At 48.0% G+C, this 20,608-nt stretch overlaps 2 protein-coding genes across 3 annotated transcripts in view; both read right to left on the reverse strand.

Moving 5' to 3' along the window:
- The window catches only part of LOC147083857 (uncharacterized), a 223,731-nt gene that overhangs the window by 86,714 nt on the left and 116,409 nt on the right, over positions 1-20,608 (reverse strand). The window lies entirely within an intron of this gene.
- LOC147083861 (uncharacterized) lies at positions 3,964-5,672 on the reverse strand. Its single transcript, XM_085980091.1, has one exon. The coding sequence runs from the start codon at positions 5,145-5,147 to the stop codon at positions 4,083-4,085; it is 1,065 nt and encodes a 354-aa protein (XP_085836217.1). The 5' UTR covers positions 5,148-5,672; the 3' UTR covers positions 3,964-4,082.

Consider the following 20,608-nt stretch of genomic DNA (forward strand, 5'->3'; position numbering starts at 1 on the left):
AATGTAAGGTTGATAATACAGTGGGGAATCATGCTGAATATAGAAAGTACAGAGGAGATCTAAACAATGGAATAAGAGGGGCAAAGAGAGAGTATGAGAGCAGATTAGCAGCTAACATAAAAGGGAACCCAAAAGTCTTTTATAAACACTTAACTAGTAAAAGGGCAGTCAAAGGAAGGGAGGGGCTGATTGGGGACCTAAAGGGAGATTGTCTTGTGGAGGCAGAGGGCTGGGCTGAGGGACTAAATGAGAACTTTGCATCTGTCTTCACTGGAGAAGAGGATGCTGCCAATGTAGCAGTAAAGGAGGAGGCCGGAGCGATACTGGACAGGATACAAATAGATAAAGAGGAGGGACTTCAAAGGTTGGCAGTCCTCAAAGTAGAAAAGTCACCGGTCCGGATGGGATTTGTCCTCGGTTACTGAGGGAAGTAGGGGTGAAAATTGCGGAGGCTCCGGCCACAATCTTCCAATCCTCCTTGGACATGGGGGTGGTGCCAGAGGACAGGAGGATTGCAAATGTTACAGCCCTGTTTAAAATAGGGGAGAGGGATAAACCCGGCAACTACAGGCCAGTCAGCCTAACGTCGGTGGTGGGGAAACTTTTAGAGACATTAATCCGGGACAAAATTCATTGGCCCTTAGAAAACTACCATGGGATTGAAGGGATCAAGGGATATGGGGAGAGTTGGAATAAATGGGTCTTTTTCTGAGTGGCAGGCAGTGACTAGTGGGGTACCGCAGGGATCGGTCCTTGGACACCAGCTATTCACAATATATATTAATGATCTAGACGAGGGAACTAGATGTAATATCTCCAAGTTTGCAGACGACACAAAGCTGGGTGGGCGTGTGTGCTGTGAGGAGGATGCTGAGAAACTCCAGCATGATTTGGACAGGTTGGGTGATTGGGCAGATGCATGGCAGATGCAGTATAATGTGGATAAATGCAAGGTTATCCACTTTGGTGGCAAAAACAGGAAGGCAGATTATTATCTGAATGGCAATAGATTGGGAGAAGGGGAAGTGCAACGAGACCTGGGCATCCATGTGCACCAGTCGCTGAAAGTAAGCATGCAGGTGCAGCAGGCAATTTTAAGAAGGCAAATGGTATGTTGGCCTTCGTAGCAAGAGGGTTCGAGTACAGGAACAAGAATGTCTTGCTGCAGTTGTACAGGGCCTTGGTGAGGCCACACCTTGAGTATTGTGTGCAGTTTTGATCACCTTATCTGAGGAAGGATGTTCTTGCCATGGAGGGAGTGCAGCGAAGATTCACCAGACTGATACCTGGGATGGCAGGAATGACGTATGGGGAGAGATTGGGTCGATTGGACTTGTACTCGCTGGAGTTTAGAAGAATGAGAGGGGATCTCATTGAAACTTATAAAATTCTGACAGGACTAGACAGACTAGATGCAGGAAGGATGTTCCCGATGGCCGGCGAGTCCAGAACCAGGGGTCACAGTCTACGGATTAGGGGTAAGCCATTTAGGACGGAGATGAGGAGGAATTTCTTCACCCAGAGAGTGGTGAACCTGTGGAATTCTCAACTACAGAAGGCAGTGGAGGCCAATTCATTAAATATATTCAAGAAGGAGTTAGATATATTTCTTAAGGCTAAAGTGATCAAGAGATATGGGGAGGAGGCAGGGACGGGGTACTGAATTTGAATGATCAGCCATGATCTCATTAAATGGCGGAGCAGGCTCGAGGGGTCGAATGACCTACTCCTGCTCCTATCTTCTATGTTTCTATATTTCTATTACTCTCACTATTACCTCAATGCTAATGAATCGGGGGGAAACTCTCCACTGGCTGGAGTCAGACCGAGCACAAAGGAAGATGGTTGTGGTGGTTGGAGGTCAATCATCACAGCCCCAGGACATCGCTGCAGGAGTTCCTCCGGGCAGTGTCCTCGGCCCAACCCTCTTCAACTGCTTCATCAATGACCTTCCCTCCATCATAAGGTCAGAAGTAGGAATGTTCGCTGATGACTGCACAGTATTCAGTTCCATTTGCAACTCCTCAGATAATGAAACCGTCCATGCCCGCATGTAAGAAGACCTGGACGACATTCAGGCTTGGGCTGATAAGTGGCAGGTAACATTTGCACTACACAAGTGCCAGGCAATGACTATCTCCGACAAGCGAGCGTCTAATCACCGCCCCTTGACATTCAACGGCATTCCCATCACCGAATCCCCCACCATCAACATCCTGGGGGTCACCATTGACCAGAAACTTAACTGGACCAGCCACATAAATACTGTGGTTACAAGAGCAGGTCACAGGCTAGGTATTCTGTGGCGAGTGTCTCACCTCCTGACTCCCCAAAGCCTTTCCACCATCTACAAGGCACAAGTCAGGAGTGTGATGGAATACTCTCCACTTGTCTGGATGAGTGCAGCTCCAACAACACTCAAGAAGCTCGACACCACCCAAGACAAAGCAGCCCGCTTGATTGGCACCCCATCCACCACCTTAAACATTCACTCCCTCCACCACCGGCGCACCGTGGCTGCAGTGTGTACCATCTACAAGATGCACTGCAGCAACTCGCCAAGGCTTCTTCGGCAGCACCTCCCAAACCGACAACCTCTTCTACCTGGAAGGACAAGGACAGCAGGCGCATGGGAACACCTGATAGAATACATAGATCCTTGAAGGCAGCAGGACAGGCAGAAAAGGTGGTTAAAAAGGCTTGTGGGATACTTATATTCTATGCCTCGGCTAATGAAGGCAAGAGCAGGGAGGTTATGATGGAGCTGTACAAAACGCTAGTTAGGCCACAGCTGGAATACCGTGCAGTTCTGCTAGCCACACTATAGGAAGTATGTGATTGCATTGGAGAGGGTGCAGAGGAGATTCACCAGGATGTTACCTGGGCTGGAGCGCTTCAGCTATGAAGAGAGACTGGACAGGCTGGGGTTGTTTTCCTTAGAGCAGAGAATGCTGAGGGGGGACCTGATTGAGGTGTACAAAATTTTGAGGGGCATAGATAGGGTAGATAGAAAGGAACTTTCCCCTTAGTAGAGGGGTCAATAACCATTAGTTTCAAGGTAAGGGGCAGGAGGTTTAGAGGGGATTTGAGGAAAAACTTTTTTCCCCCCAGAGGGTGGTTGGAATCTGGAACTCACTGCCTGAAAGGGTGGTAGAGCAGGAGCCCTCACAAAATTCAAGAAGCATTTACATGAGCACTTGAACCGCCATAGCATACAAGGCTACGGACCAAGTGCTGGAAAATGGGATTAGAATAGACAGGGCTTGATGGCCGGTGCAGATACGATGGGCCGAAGGGCCTCTCTCTGTGCTGTATAACTCTATGACTCTATGACCACCAACTCCAAGTCAAACACCATTCTAACTTGGAAGTATATTGCCATTCCTTCATCGTCACTGGGTCAAAGTCCTGGAACTCCCTCCCTGACAGCACTGTAAGAGTACCTTCACCACACGGACTGCAGCGGTTCAAGAAGGCGGCTCACCACCACCTTCTCAAGGGCAATTAGGCATGGGCAATAAATGCTGGCCTTGCCAGCGACGCCCACATCCCATGAACGAATTAAAAAAAAACTTCATCCCATAACACGCACACAAGGGCTCAGTAATGTTTAATTCATCAGAAAAAGACAAAGTACAACAACATACTGGTCAGCTTAACAGAGTCTCATCATATTTATGAGGCCACAAACTTAAAATAGTCACTAATAAATCCAGTAATGAATTCAGGAGAAATGTCTTTACCCAGAGAATGGTGAGAATGGGGAACTTGCTACCACAGGGAGTAGTTGAGGTGAACAGCACAGATGGATTTATGGGGAAGCCACACAAGGGAGAAAGGAATGGGAGGAGATGTTGATCGGGTTAATTGAAGTAGAGTGGGTGTGGGGCATAAACACCGGCATGGACCAGTTGGGCCGAATGGCCTGTTTCTGTGCTGTACATTCTATGTAACACCATCAACAGTCAATCGAAGGGAATCATCAGCACAACAGATTGAAAGATTAAACAGCAGTCCAAGAATTTATAAAACATTCATCCATTCCATGTTCATGTCACCCCAGCTGTCAGCAGGGCCCTGTGCTACAGACCAGTGTGACCTCGCTGGTGTCTCTTCAGCTCCCCGGAGCTGTTAAAGCTCTTCGCACAGTCAGAGCATTTAAATGGTCTCTCATCAGTGTGAACTCGCTGGTGTGTCAGCATGTTGGATGACTGAGTGAATCCCTTCCCGCACACGGAGCAGGTGAATGGCCTCTCCCCAGTGTGAGTACGCTGGTGTTCCTTCAGATCTCCGGACCTTTTAAACCTTTTCCCACAGTCAGAACATTTAAACGGTCTCTCATCAGTGTGAACTCGCTGGTGTGTCAGCATGTTGGATGACTGAGTGAATCCCTTCCTGCACACGGGGCAAGTGAACAGCTTCTCCCCAGTGTGAGTACGCTGGTGTATCTTCAGCTCCCCGGTGCTTTTAAAGCTCTTACCACAGTCAGAGCATTTAAATGGTTTCTCATCAGTGTGAACTCGCTGGTGTTCCAGCAGGTGGGATGACCGAGTGAATCCCTTCCCACACACGGAGCAGGTGAATGGTCTCTCCCCAGTGTGAACACGCTGGTGTCCACTCAGATGCCCGCTTTTAAAGCTCTTACCACAGTCAGAGCATTTAAATGGTCTCTCATCAGTGTGAACTCGCTGGTGTATCTTCAGCTCCCCAGTGCTTTTAAAGCTCTTACAACAGTCAGGACATTTAAATGGTCTCTCCCCAGTGTGAACTCGCTGGTGTTCCAGCAGGTGGGATGACCGAGTGAATCCCTTCCCACACACGGAGCAGGTGAATGGTCTCTCCCCAGTGTGAACTCGCTGGTGTATCTTCAGCTCCCCGGTGCTTTTAAAGCTCTTACCACAGTCAGAGCATTTAAATGGTCTCTCATCAGTGTGAACTCGCTGGTGTGTAGTCAAATTGCTGGAGCTTTTAAACCACTTCCCACAGTCAGAACATTTAAATGGTCTCTCATCGGTGTGAACTCGCTGGTGTGCCAGCAGGTGGGATGACTGAGTGAATCCCTTCCCACACACGGAGCAGGTGAATCGCCTCTCCCCGGTGTGAACACGCTGGTGTCCATTCAGATGCGTGGAGCTTTTAAAGCTCATCCCACAGTCAGTGCATTTAAATGGTCTCTCATCAGCGTGAACCAACTGGTGTTTCTTCAGATCCCCAGAGGTTTTAAAGCTCTTCCCACAGTCAGAACATTTAATGTGAACAAGCTGGTGTCTCAGGAGGGTGGCAGAATGAGAGAATCACTTCAAAAACACAGAGCTGGTCAACGGTCTCTCATTGGTGTGGACAAGCTGGTGTCTCAGCAGCACGGAGGGTGCAATTAATCACTTCCCACACACGGAGCAGGTTAAAGGTCTCTCCCTAGTGTGATCTTGCTGGTGTATCATCGGAGCGGATGACTGAGTGAATCCCTTCTGGAACACGGGGCCGGTGAACGGGCTCTCCCCAGTGTGTAGCCACTGGTGTTGCTTCAGGTACTTGTAGATTTTGAAGCTCTTCCCACACTCAGAACATTTAAAAGGTCTCTCATTAGTGTGAACTCGCTGGTGTGCCAGCAGATTGGAAGACCAACTGAATCAGGTCCTGATGAATCGAGCGACTCTGTCTGTTCTTGACGTGATGTTCGGTCTGAGCTTCCTGTCTGTAAATGCTCCACTTCTAAAACCCTGTAAAAGGAGTGTAGAAAGGGGTAAGAGGGAGAATGTTGCTTCATGTCCCCCTTTCCGAGCCCAGGGGCAGTGAAGCTGATTTTCAGGCCCCAGCTGCTGCACAGGTTACATACGAACATACGAATTAGGAGCAGGAGTCGGCCACTCGGCCCCTCGAGCCTGCTCCACCATTCAATAAGATCATGGCTGATCTGATTACTCCACATTCCCACCTACCCCCGATAACGTTTCACCCCCTTCCTTATCAAGAATCTATCTACCTCTGCCTTAAAAATATTCAAAGACTCTGCTTCCACCGCCCTCTGAGGAAGAGAGTTCCAAAGACTCACGACCGTCTGTAAGAAAAAATTTCTCCTCATCTCTGTCTTAAATGGGCGACCCCTTATTTTTAAACAGTGACCCCTAGTTCTAGATTCTCCCACAAGAGGAAACATCCTCTCCACATCCACCCTGTCCAGACCCCTCAGGATCTTATATGTTTCAATCAAGTCACCTCTTACTCTTCTAAACTCCAGCGGATACAAGCCTAGCCTGTCCAACCTTTCCTCATAAGACAACCCGCCCATTCCAGGTATTAGTCGAGTAAACCTTCTCTGAACTGCTTGCAACGCATTTACATCCTTCCTTAAATAAGGAGACCAATACTGTACACAGTACTCCAGATGTGGTCTCACCAATGCCCTGTATAACTGAAGCATAACCTCCCTACTTTTGTATTCAGTTTCCCTCGCAATAAACAATAACATTCTATTAGCTTTCCTGATTACTTGTTGTACCTGAATACTAACCTTTTGCGATTCATGCATTAGGGCACCCAGATCCCTCTGCATCTCAGAGCTCTGCAATCTCTCACCATTTAGATAATATGCTTCTTTTTTATTCTTCCTGCCAAAATGGACAACTTCACATTTTCCCACATTATGCTCCATTTGCCAGATCTTTGCCCACTCACTTAACTTATCTATATCCCTTTGTAGCCTCCTTATGTCCTCTTCACAATTTACTTTCCGACCTATCTTTGTGTCATCAGCAAATTTAGCAACCATGCCTTCGGTCCCTTCATCCAAGTCATTTATATAAATTGTAAAAAGTTGAGGTCCCCGTACTGATCCCTGTGGCATACCACTCGTTACATCTTGCCAACCAGAAAATGACCCATTTATGCCTACTCTCTGTTTCCTATTAGCTAGACAATCTTCTAGCCATGCCAACATGTTACTCCCTACACCATGAGCTTTTATTTTCTGCAATAACCTTTGATGTGGCACCTTATCAAATGCCTTCTGGAAATCTAAGTACAGTACATCCACCAGTTCCCCTTTATCCACAGCACATGTTACTTCCTCAAAGAACTCCAATAAATTGGTTAAACATGATTTCCCTTTCACAAAACCATGTTGACTCTGCCTGATTACCTTGAACTTTTCCAAGTGCCCTGCTATAACGTCTTCAATAATAGCTTCTAACATCTTCCCTGTGACAGATGTTAAGCTAACTGGCCTGTAGTTTCCTGCTTTCTGTCTCCCTCCCTTTTTGAATGAAGGAGTTACATTTGCTATTTTCCAATCTAATGGAACCTTCCCCGAATCTCGGGAATTTTGGAAAATTAAAACCAACGCATCAACTATCTCACTAGCCACTTCTTTTAAGACCCTAGGATGAAGTCCATCAGGACCCGGGGACTTGTCAGCCCACAGCTCCAACAATTTGCTCAGTACCACTTCCCTGGTGATTGTAATTTTCTTGAGTTCCTCCCTCCCTTCCATTTCCTGATTTACAGCTATTTCTGGGATGTTACTTGAATCCGCTATAGTGAAGACCGATGCAAAATACCTGTTCAATTCAACTGCCATCTCCTTATTTTCCATTATTAATTCCCCAGACTCACTTTTTATAGGACCAACGCTCACTTTGTTAACTCTTTTCTTTTTTAAATATCTATAGAAACTCTTACTATCTGTGTTTATATTTCTAGCTAGCTTTCTCTGGTACTCTCATTTTTCTCTCCTTATTAATCTTTTAGTCATTCTTTGCTGTTTTTTATATTCTGTCCAATCTTCTGACCTGCCAGCCATCTTTGCACAATTATATGCTTTTTCTTTAAGTCTGATACTATCTTTAACTTCTTTAGTTAACCACGGATGGTGGGTCCTCCCCTTGGAATTTTTCTTTCTCGTTGGAATGCATCTATTCTGTGTATTCTGAAATATCCCCTTAAATGTCTGCCACTGCAACTTTATTGACCTCTCCCTTAACCTAATTTGCCAGTTCACTTTAGCTCGCTCTGCTTTCATGCCGTCATAATTGCCCTTATTTAAGTTTAAAATACTAGTCTTGGACCTTCGTCTCTCCCTCAAACTGAATGTAAAATTCAATCATATTATGATCGCTGCTGCCTAGGGGCGCCTTCACTATGAAGTCATTAATTAATCCTATCTCATTGCACAATACCAGGTCTAGTATAGCCTGTTCTCTGGTTGGCTCCAGAACGTGCTGTTGTAAGAAACTATCCCAAAAAGATTCTATGAACTCCTCATCTAGGCTACTTTGGCCCATCTGATTTTTCCAGTCTATATGTAGATTAAAATCCCCCATGATTATAGCCATACCTTTCTGACAAGTTCCCATTATTTCTTCCTTTATACTCCATCCTACCATGTGGTTACTGTTAGGGGGCCCGTACACCACTCCCACAAGTGACTTCTTGCCTTTATCATTTCTCATCTTAACACGCAGGTGCAGCAAGCAATTAGGAAAGCAAATGGTACGTTAGTCTTTATTACAAGAGGATTGGAGTACAAGAGTAAAGTCTTACCGCAACTATATAGGGCCTTGGTGAGACCACACCTGGAGTATTGTGTACAGTTTTGGTCTCCTTACCTAAGGAAGGATATACTTGCCTTAGAGGGAGTGCAACAAAGGTTCACCAGACTGATTCCTGGGATGGGGGGATTGTCCTGTGAGGAGAGATTGAGGAGACTGGGCCTATATTCCCAGGAATTTTGAAGAATGAGAGGTGATCTCATTGAAACATCTACAATTCTTACAGGGCTTGACAGGGTAGATGCTGGGAGACTGTTTCCCCTGGCTGGGGAGTCTAGAACCAGGGGTCACAGTCTCAGAATAAGGGGTCGGCCATTTAGGACTGAGATGAGGAGACATTTCTTCACTCAGAGGGTGGTGAATCTTTGGAATTCTCTGCCCCAGAGGGCTGTGGAGGCTCAGTCATTGAGTATAATCAAGGCTGAGATCGATAGATTTTTGGACTCATGGGGAATCGAGGGATATGGGGATCGGGCGGGAAGGTGGAGATGAGGTAGAAGATCAGCCATGATCTTATTGAATGGCGGAGCAGGCTCGAAGGGCCGAATGGCCTGCTCCTGCTCCTATTTCTTATGTTCTTAAGAAAGCTGTTTGCTATAGCCTGCTGCGCCATGACAAATACACAGAGGATTTCAGTTACGTGGAGAGACTGGAGAAGCTGGGATTGTTCTCCTTGGAGCAGAGAAGGTGCAGCGGAGATTTAATAGAGGTGTTCAAAACATGAAGGGTTTTGATAGAGTAAATAGGAGCATGGGAACAGGAGGAGGCCATTCAGCCCCTCCAGCCTGTTCCGCCATTCAATGAGATCATGGCCGATCTGTGTCTTAACTCCACCCACCTGCCTTGGCTCCATATCCCTTTGCTCCCTTGTCTAGCAAAAATCTATCGCTCTGGGATTTAAAATGATTAATTGAGCTGGCATCGACTGCTTTCTGTGGGAGAGGGTTCCACACTTCTACCACCCTTTGTGTGAAGAAGTGTTTCCCAACTTCTCTCCTGAATGGCCTGGCTCTGATTTTAAGGTGATGTCCCCTTGTCCTCGACTGCCCCACCGGCAGAAAAAGTTTCTCTCTATCTACTCTACCAATTCCTTTCAAAATCCTAAAATCCTCAATCACTCCTTAACCTTCTAGATTCCAGGGAACACAAGCCTAGTTTATGTAATCTCTCCCTCATAATCTAACCCTTGGAGCCCGGGTAACATTCTGGTGAATCTGTGCTGCACTCCTTCCAAGGCCAATATATCCTTTCTGAGGTGCGGTGCCCAGAACTGTACACAGTGCTCCAGGGAGTTACTGTGCGTAGGTCCCTGAAGGTGGCGGGACATATTGAGAGAGTGGTTAACAAAGCATATGGGATCTTGGGCTTCATAAATAGAGGTATTGAGTACAAAAGTAGAGAAGTTATGCTGAACCTTTATAAAGCACTGGTTAGGCCACAACTGGAGTATTGCGTCCAGTTCTGGTCACCACACTTTAGGAAGGATGTGAAGGCCCTTGAGAGGGTGCAGAGGAGATTTACCAGAATGGTTCTGGGGATGGGGGCTCTTAGCTACAAGGACAGGTTGGAGAAGCTGGATTTGTTTTTATTAGAGCAAAGGAAGTTGAGGGGTGATTTGATAGAGGTGAACAAGATTATGGCGGGTTTGGATAGGCTAGACGGGGAAAGGCTGTGCCCACGAGTTGATGGTACAAGGACTAGGGGACACAGATTTAAGGTTTTGGGCAAGAGATACAGGGGGGTGGTGAGGAAAAACTTTTTTATGCAGCGAGTGCTGATGACCTGGAACTCACTGCCGACGGAAGTGGTGGAAGCGGAGGCACTCAATGTTTTCAAGGGGAGACTGGATCGGCACTTGAGGGAAATAAACTTGCAGGGCTACGGGGATAGAGCGGGGGAATGGGACTGACTGGATTGGTCTACAGAGAGCCGGCACGGACTCGATGGGCCGAATGGCTTCCTGTTGTGCCGTTATGACTCTCTGGGGTCTAACCAGGGCTTTGTATAGCTGTAGCTTATAAGGAGAAACTGTTTCCAGTGGCAGGAGGGTCGGTAACCAGAGGACACAGATTTAAGGTCATTGACAAAAGAACCAGAGGCGAGGTGAGGAGAATTTTATTGACGCAGCGAGTTGTTGTGATCTGGAATGCGCTGCCTGAAAGGGCGGTGGAAGCAGAGTCAATAATAACGTTCACTGGGGAATTGGATAAATACTTGAAGGGGAAAAATTTTCAGGGCTGTGGGGAAAGAGCAGGGGAGTGGGACTAAATGGAGAGCTCTTTCAAAGAGCCGGCACAGGCACGATGGGCTGAATGGCCTCCTTCTGTGCTGTATGATTCTAGGAGCCACTCCTGGAGTGGAGTGGTGCCCGCAGGGATCGCTTGGCAGGAAATTGGGAGGAGGTGGTTCACACGCAGACAGCACCTGATTTCGAGACGCTGTCCTTTTAAAATTGGCCCTCCACAGGCAAGGAGGGACTCAGTCCCTTTAATAAAAATCACATTGAAAAGGAGAGTCCCTGTCCCTTTAAGAGCCCTCCGCCCACCATTCCCACCTTTTTCGTAAAGTCTTTGAAATTAATAATAAAAGTTCATGCAGAAAAAATGTGAGTGTGTGTCTGACTGTATTTTAGTGAGTATCTGTGTCTGTGTGTCTGTCTGACTGTATGTGTGTGTGTCTGTGTAGAATAGCATCATAGAATGATACAGCACAGAAGGAGGCCATTCGGCCCATCGTGCCTGTGCCGGCTCTTTGAAAGAGCGATCCAATTAATCCCACTCCCCCTGCTCTTTCCTCAAAGCCCTGTAAATGTTTTCCCTTCAAGTATTTATCTCAATCTCTTTTGAATTATAATATTGAATCTGCTTCCACCGCCCTTTCAGGCAGCGCATTCCATATCACAACAACTTGGTGTAAAAATCTGTTTCCTCATGTCACCTCTGGTTCTTTTGCCAATCGCCTTAAATCTGGTTTCTGTCCCTTCAGCCATTGGAAACGGTTTCTCCTTATTTACTCTCTCAAAATCCATCCTGATTTTGAACAACTCTATCAAATCTCCTCTTAATCTTCTTTGCTTAAGGAGAACAACCCCAGCTTCTCCCGTCTCTCCACGTAACTCAAGTCCCTCATCCCTGGTCCCATTCTCGTAAATTTCTTCTGCACCCTCTCTAAGGCCTTGACATCCTTCCTAAAGTGTGGTGCCCAGCGGAAGCCTAGCCAGTGTTTTATAAAGGCTTAGCATAACCTGCTTGCTTTTGTACTCTATTCCTCTATTAATAAAGTCAAGGATCCTGTATGCTTTTTTAACAGCCTTCTCAACTTGTCCTGCCACCTTCTAAGATTTGTGTACATACACCCCGAGGCCTCTCTGTTCCTGCACCCTCTTTAAAACTGGACCATTTAGTTTATATTGCCTCTCCTCATTCTTCCTACCAAAATGAATCACTTCACACTTCTCTACATTAAATTTAATCTGTCACGTTTCTGCCCATTTCACCAGTCTGGCTACATCCTCCTGAAGTCTGTTACTATCCTCATTGTTTGCTACATTTGAGTTTCATGTCATCTGTAAATTTTGGAATTTTGCCCTGGATCCCCAAGTCCAGGTCATTGATATATATCAAAAAAAGCAGTGGTCCGAATCAATGTTCATGTTAAGTTGCGCGGCCACGCAGCGGTCTGGAGGTCCCGCGCAGCCGGCTCACCGCCCTATAAATGGAATAAACGCACATGTGCCGAAATTTGAATGGGCCGTGCAGCCCGTTAAAGGGGCCACGCACCTCAAAAAAATTAGAGGGAACATTGGTCCTAATACCGACCCCTGGGGAACATCACTGTTTACCTCCCTCCAGTCTGAAAAGAAACCGTTCACCACTACTCTCTGCTTTCTGTCCCTTGGCAGAAAATTGGGAGGGGGTGAGAGCAAACAGCACCTGATTTTTCGCCAAGCACTCACGGGAGCAGGGGATTTGCCCTACTTTAAATGTCAGTCTCTTAAATATACATTATTAATGAAAAGGGAGACGCTGTCCCTTTAAAATCGGTCATCCACAGGGACGCGGTCCCTTTAATGAAAATCATATAGAAGAGAGCGCCTGTCCCTTTAAGAGAACCCCCACCACTCCCATATTTCTCTTAAAGTGCTTGAAATTAATAATTAAAAACGCTGAAAATTAATATTAAGAAAATGAATTCAGGGAGAAGAAATATTTTTACTCACAAGTATTTGTTCCACAGGGTTTGTTATTTCATCAATTTAAAACCGAACTTCTTTTATTTAATAAAAAGTATCTTCTGCAAAACAAAATTAGTTTGAGCTGTAAAATGTGAAAGGAACATTAAAAATAAACTTTTCCGGGCTCACAGATCCTGAGCCACTTTACAAAATGGCGGCGGCGGTTCCAGGTCCCGCCTCCTCCTTCGCCGTGATTGGTTAGAGGACCAAAGCCCCTCGATCAGTCCTCCAGGCTCAGCCTCCCCTCGCTCATTGGTGGAGAGCTCAGTGTCAGTCAGTGCACGCCGGCGACGTCTTGACGTGACTGGTTGGGCGAAGAGCGGGGTGGGCGCGCGGGGCGCCGGCTCGCTCCTCCAGCCCCACCCCGCTCGCTCCCTATTGGTCAGAAGTTCCCGTCAATCAGGCCCTGGGCCCGAGTCACGTGTCCCTGGAACGCGCTCCGCCAAATTGAAGAAGCTCCGCTCGGGGCCCGGATCCGCGGACTCTCAGGTTTGGATTCCCCTTTATTGTCTCCCCTCCTCTGATCTCAATCGGATCTGGGGGAAAACTCACTTTCCCTCACTGATTGCAGCTCTTCACCAACACCGACTTTACAATGAAAGCCCCGCGCGGCAGCCTGGAGCTCGGGCCAGTGCGCAGGCGCGGGGGAGGATGATTGACAGTGGTCCAGGGTGTGTGCTGAGCATGCGCGGTGCGGGCCGGGCGCCTGTGGAGCAGGAGAGGGCGCGGCCATGGGGCGCATGCGCGGGGTCAGCCAGAACTCAGCGCGGCGGCCAGACCGCTTTCTGGAGCGCGGGGGCTTGTGGGGATTGCAGCCGCCATTACTGCTGATCCTTTCAACCAACCTGAGCAGCAGCTGGGGCCTGAAAATCAGCTTCACTGCCCCTGGGCTGGGAAAGGTGGAGATGTAAAGCTGTCACCCCTGGTTCTAGAAACATAGAAGATAGGAGCAGGCCATTCGGCCCCTCGAGCCTGCTCCGCCATTCAATGCGATCATGGCTGATCATCCAAATTCAGTACCCTGTCCCTGTCTTCTCCCCATATCCCTTTAGCCTTAAGAAATATATCTAACTCCTTCTTGAATATATTTAATGAACTGGCCTCAACTGCCTTGTGTGGTAGAGAATTCCACAGTTTAACCACTCTCTGGGTGAAGAAATTCCTCCTCATCTCTGTCCTAAATGGCTTACCCCTTATCCTTAGACTGTGTCCCCTGGTTCTGGACTCCCCAACCATCGGGAACATCCTTCCTGCATCTAGTCCTGTTAGAATTTTATAAGTTTCAATGAGATTCCCTCTCATTCTTCTAAACTCCAGCGAGTATAAGCCCAATCGACCCAATCTCTCCTCATACATCATTCCTGCCGAGACGCTCCTTAAAACCCACCTCTGTGACCAAGCTTTTGGCCATCTGCCCTAATTTCTCCTTGTGGCTCGGGGTCACATTTTTCAATGTCTTACAATACTCCTGTGCAGCGCCTTGGGATGTTTTCCTACGTTAAAGGCGCTATAGAAATACAAGTTGTTGTTGTTCTCATTCACAGAAATCACAGAAACCTCACAATGCAGATAGAGGCCATTTCGGCCCATCGAGCCTGCACCGACACATATCCCACCCGATCCCCGTAACTCCTACACCAACACATATCCCACCCTATCCCCGTAACCCCACGTATTTAATCCCCCTAACACTAAGGGTCAATTTTATCATAGCCAATCAACCTAACCCGCACATCTTTGGACTGTGGGAGGAAACCGGAGCACCTGGAGGAAACCCACGCAAACACAGGGAGAATGTGCAAACTCCACACAGACAGTCACCCGAGGCCGGATTCGAACCCGGGTCCCTGGCGCTGTGAGGCAACAGTGCTAACCACTATGCCACCGTGCTGCCCTTGTTGGATGTGAGCTCTGAACAGGCCCCGCCCCCTCCCCTACTCCGCATGCGCCGCTCCAAGGTGAGCGCGGGCTCTGAACAGGCCCCGCCCCCTCCCCCTACTCTGCATGCTCCGCTCCAAGGTGAGCGCGGGCTCTGAACAGGCCCCGCCCCCTCCCCCTACTCCGCATGCGCCGCTGGGCCCCGCTCCCGAGGATGAGTCGCTACCGCGCCTGCGCAGGGCCTCGCATTCTGGGTCGGCCCGGGCAACCGCGAGAGTCCGGATCACCGGCGGAAAGTGAGTTTTATCAGGGTTTTTTTTATATAGAGGAGAGAAGCGCGGGCGGGGAGATAAATAAAAAGAAAATACAAACTGCACCGTCCCAGCGCCCTCCCGGCACCGAGCGGAGCGGATTGAGCGGCCGCAGCCCCTTGTCTTCTGCAGGGAGCCAGACTGGGGCACGTCATCAACTCCACGGCGGTGACTGACGGGAGCTCGGACCAATAGGGAGAGAGTGGGCGGAGCTCGGAGCACTGAGATGGCAGCAGGTCCTCCAACCAATCAGAGTGTCCGAGGGGCGGGACTTCCGCCGCCTGCTTCTCCCGCTGTTGAGACAAGTGGAATGCAGCAGAGGGCGCTCTTCTGAGTTTGGGGCTCAGGCCTGTTAGTGGAGCAGTGCAGAGGGAACTTTACTCTGCACTGGGCTTTACTCCCTCAGCACTGCACTGGAGGGGCAGCACAGAGTTTTAGACTCGAGTCTCTGCAGTGGGACTTCAACCCACAACCTTCTGACGCAGAGGAGAGAGTGCTGCCACCTGAGCCACGGCTGACACTCTGTATCTAACCCGTGCTGGACCTGCCCTGGGAGTGTTTGATGGGACAGTGTAGAGGGAGCTTTACTCTGTATCTAACCCGTGCTGTACCTGCGCTGGGAGTGTTTGATCGGACAGTGTAGAGGGAGCTTTACTCTGTATCTAACCCGTGCTGTACCTGCGCTGGGAGTGTTTGATCGGACAGTGTAGAGGGAGCTTTACTCTGTATCTAACCCGTGCTGTACCTGCGCTGGGAGTGTTTGATGGTTCAGTGTAGAGGGAGCTTTACTCTGTATCTAACCTGTGCTGCACCTGCCCTGGGATTGTTTGATGAGACAGTGCAGAGAGAGCTTTACTCTGTATCTAACCCGTGCTGTACCTGCTTTGGGAGTGTTTGATGGGATAGTGCAGAGGGTGCTTTACGCTGTGTCTAACCCGTGCTGTACCTGCCCTGGGAGTGTTTGATGGGACAGTGTAGTGGGAGCTTTACCCTGTATCTAACCTGTGCTGTACCTGCCCTGGGAGTGTTTGATGGGACAGTGCAGAGGGAGCTTTACTCTGTATCTAACCCGTGCTGTACCTGCTTTGGGAGTGTTTGATGGGACAGTGCAGAGGGAGCTTTACTCTTTATCAAACCTGTGCTGTACCTGCCTTGGGAGTGTTTGATGGGACAGTTTAGATGGAGCTTTACTCTGTATCTAACCCGTGCTGTACCTGCCCTGGGAGTGTTTGATGGGACATTGTAGAGGGAGCTTTACTCTGTGTCTAACCCGTGCTGTACCTGCCCTGGGAGTGTTTGATGGGACAGTGTAGAGGGAGCTTTACTCTGTATCTAACCCGTGCTGTACCTGCCCTGGGAGTGTTTGATGGGACAGTGTAGAGGGAGCTTTACTCTGTATCTAACCCGTGCTGTACCTGCGCTGGGAGTGTTTGATCGGACAGTGTAGAGGGAGCTTTACTCTGTATCTAACCCGTGCTGTACCTGCCCTGGGAGTGTTTGATGGGACAGTGTAGAGGGAGCTTTACTCTGTATCTAACCCGTGCTGTACCTGCTTTGGGAGTGTTTGATGGGACAGTGCAGAGGGAGCTTTACTCTTTATCAAACCTGTGCTGTACCTGCCTTGGGAGTGTTTGATGGGACAGTTTAGATGGAGCTTTACTCTGTATCTAACCCGTGCTGTACCTGCCCTGGGAGTGTTTGATGGGACATTGTAGAGGGAGCTTTACTCTGTGTCTAACCCGTGCTGTACCTGCCCTGGGAGTGTTTGATGGGACAGTGTAGAGGGAGCTTTACTCTGTATCTAACCCGTGCTGTACCTGCCCTGGGAGTGTTTGATGGGACAGTGTAGAGGGAGCTTTACTCTGTATCTAACCCGTGCTGTACCTGCCCTGGGAGTGTTTGATGGCACAGTGTAGAGGGAGCTTTACTCTGAGTCTAACCTATGCTCCACCATCCAATAAGATCATGGCTGATCTGATCTTGTCCTCACCTCCACTTTTCTGCCTGTTCCCCATGACCCTTGACCCCCCTGTGGTTCAAACATCTGTCTGTCTCAGCCTTGAATATATTCAGTGACTCCGCCTCCACAGCTCTCTGGGGTAGAGAATTCCAAAGATTCACGACCCTCAGAGAAGAAATTCCTCCTCATCTCCGTCTTAAATGGGCGACCCCTTATTCTGAGACTATGCCCCCGAGTTCTAGATTCCCCCACGAGGGGAAACATCCTCTCAGCATCCACCGTGTCGAGCCCCCTCAGAATCTTATGTTTCAATAAGATCACCTCTCATTCTTCTAAACTCCAGTGAGTATCGGCCCAACCTGCCCAACCTTTCCTCATAAGACAACCCCTTCACCCCAGGAATCAACCTCGTGAACCTTCTCTGAACTGCCTCCAATGCAAGTATATCCCTCCTTAAATAAGGAGACCACAACTGTCCGCGGTACTCCAGGTGTGGTCTCACCAACGCCCTGTACAGTTGTAGCAGGACTTCCCTACTTTTAATCCCCCTGTAATAAAGGCCAACATTCCATTTCCCTTCCTAATTACTTGCTGTATCTGCATGTTAACTGTTTGTGTTTCATGTACGAGGACCCCCAGATCCCTCTGTACCGCAGCGTTCTGCAGTCTCTCTCCATTTAATAACAATTTGCTTTCCTATTTTTCCTACCAAAGTGGATAATCTCACATTTTCCCACATTATACTCCATCTGCCAATGTTTTGCCCACTCACTTAACCGATCGATATCCCTTTGCAGACTCTGTGTCCTCCTCACAACTTACTTTCCCACCTATCTTTGTATCATCAGCAAATTTGGCTACAGTACACTCGGTCCCTTCATCCAAGTCATTGATATAAATTGTAAATAGTTGAGGCCCCAGCACTGATCTCTGTGGCACCCCACTAGTTACAGTTTGCCAACCTGAAAATGACCCATTTATCCCGACTCTCTGTTTTCTGTAAGTTAGCCAATCCTCTATCCATGCTAATGTATTACCCCCAACCCTGTGAGCTCTTACCTTGTGCAGTAACCTTTTATGTGACACCTTTTTTTTGAGGATGTAACTGGTAAAATAGATAAGGGAGAACCAGTGGATGTGGTGTATTTGGACTTTCAGAAGGCTTTTGATAAGGTCCCGCATAAGAGATTAGCGTGTAAAGTTAAGGCACATGGGATTGGGGGCAAGGTATTGACTTGGATAGAGAACTGGTTGGCAGACAGGAAGCAAAGAGTTGGAATAAATGGGTCTTTTTCCGAGTGGCAGGCAGTGACTGGTGGGGTATCGCAGGGATTGGTCCTTGGGCCCCAGCTATTCACAATATATATTAATGATCTAGATAAGGGAACTAGATGTAATATCTCCAAGTTTGCAGACGACACAAAGCTGGGTGGGCGTGTGTGCTGTGAGGAGGATGCTGAGAAACTCCAGGATGATTTGGACAGGTTGGGTGATTGGGCAAAAGCATGGCAGATGCAATATAACGTGGATAAATGCGAGGTTATCCACTTTGGTGGCAAAAACAGAAAGGCAGATTATTATCTGAATGGCAATAGATTGGGAGAAGGGGAAGTGCAACGAGACCTGGGTGTCCTTGTGCACCAGTCACTGAAGGTAAGCATGCAGGTGCAGCAGGCGGTTAAGAAGGCAAATGGCATGTTGGCCTTCGTAGCGAGAGGGTTTGAGTACAGGAACAAGGATGTCTTGCTGCAGTAGTACAGGGCCTTGGTGAGACCACATCTTGAGTATTATGTGCAGTTTTGGTCGCCTTATTTGAGGAAGGATGTTCCCGATGGTCGGGGAGTCCAGAACCAGGGGTCACAGTCTAAGGATAAGGGGTAGGCCATTTAGGACAGAAATGAGGAGGAATTTCTTCACCCAGAGAGCGGTGAACCTGTGGAATTCTCTACCACAGAAGGCAGTGGAGGCCAATTCATTAAATATATTCAAGAAGAACTTAGATATATTTCTTAAGGCTAAAGGGATCAAGGGATATGGGGAGAAGGCAGGGACAGGGTACTGAATTTGGATGATCAGCCATGATCGCATTGAATGGCGGAGCAGGCTCGAGGGGCCGAATGGCCTACTCCTGCTCCTATCTTCCATGTTTCTATGTTTACCTTATCAAATGCCTTCCAGAAATCCAGATACACCACATCTACTGGTTCCCCTTTATCCACCCTGCTCGTTACATCCGCAAAGAACTCCAGCAAATTTGTCAAACATGATTTCCCTTTCATAAAACCAGGCTGACTCTGCTTGACTATATTATGATTTTCTAAATGCCCTGCTATCACTTCCTTAATGGGACAAGTTCAGAAACAAAAGATGACACGAGATGAAGTGTAAACGGAAATGGCAGCTGCCATGTGAGAGAGAGAAAAACAATGAAAGAAAGAGATCGGGGCCGAGGTTATGGTCTGAAATTGTTGAACTCGATGTTGAGTCCAGAAGGCTGTAAAGTGCCTAATCGAAAGATGAGGTGCTGTTCCTCGAGCTTACGTTGAGCTTCACTGGAACAGTGTAAGAGGCCGAGGACGGAGAGGTCAGAGTGGGAGTGGAGCGGAGAATTAGTGACAGGTGACCGGAAGCTCAGGGTCACCCTTACCGACTGAACGGAGGTGATCTGCAAAGCGGTCGCACAATCTGCGTTTGGTCTCCCCAATGTAGAGGAGAATTAAAGTGACAGACTAATCTAATTGAATTTTTTGATGAAGTAACAGGGAGGATTGATGAAGGGAATGCAATGGATGTTGTCCACATGGATTTTAGGAAGGCGATTGACAAAGTACCACATAGAAGGCTGGTTAACAAAATTGAGGCTCATGGAATAGGTGGGTCAGTGGCAGCTTGGATAAGGAATTGGCTTAAGGACAGAAAACAGCAAGTTGTGGTAAATGGCTGTTTCTCAGACTGGAGGATTGTAGACAGTGGTGTTCCCCAAGGGTCAGTGCTGGGGCCACTTTTTTTTTTGATATATATAAATGACCTGGATATTGGAATACAGAGTAGAATTGCGAAATATGCCGATGACACCAAACTTGGGGGTGTGGCAAACAGTGAGGATGGTACCAGTCGACTGCAGCAGGACATAGAAAGGCTAATAGAATGGGCAGAGTGGCAGATGGCATTTAATACAGAGAAGTGTGAGGTGATGCATTTTGGCAGAAGGAACAGGGAGAGGCAATATACACTTAATGGCACAGTTTTAAAGAGTGTGCAGGGACAGAGGGACCTGGGAGTTACTGTGCGTAGGTCCCTGAAGGTGGCGGGACATATTGAGAGAGTGGTTAACAAAGCATATGGGATCTTGGGCTTCATAAATAGAGATATTGAGTACAAAAGTAGAGAAGTTATGCTGAACCTTTATAAAGCGCTGGTTAGGCCACAACTGGAGTATTGCGTCCAGTTCTGGTCACCACACTTTAGGAAGGATGTGAAGGCCCTTGAGAGGGTGCGGAGGTGATTTACCAGAATGGTTCCGGGGATGGGGGATCTTAGCTACAAGGACAGGTTGGAGAAGCTGGATTTGTTTTCATTAGGGCAAAGGAGGTTGAGGGGTGATTTGACAGAGGTGTACAAGATTATGACGGGTTTGGATAGGCTAGACGGGGAAAGGCTGTTCCCACTAGTTGATGGT

This window comes from Somniosus microcephalus, unplaced genomic scaffold (genome assembly GCF_052327205.1).
Source record: "Somniosus microcephalus isolate GS21.2 unplaced genomic scaffold, FLI_Smic_1.0 scaffold37, whole genome shotgun sequence".
In the NCBI taxonomy this organism is placed as follows: domain Eukaryota; kingdom Metazoa; phylum Chordata; class Chondrichthyes; order Squaliformes; family Somniosidae; genus Somniosus; species Somniosus microcephalus.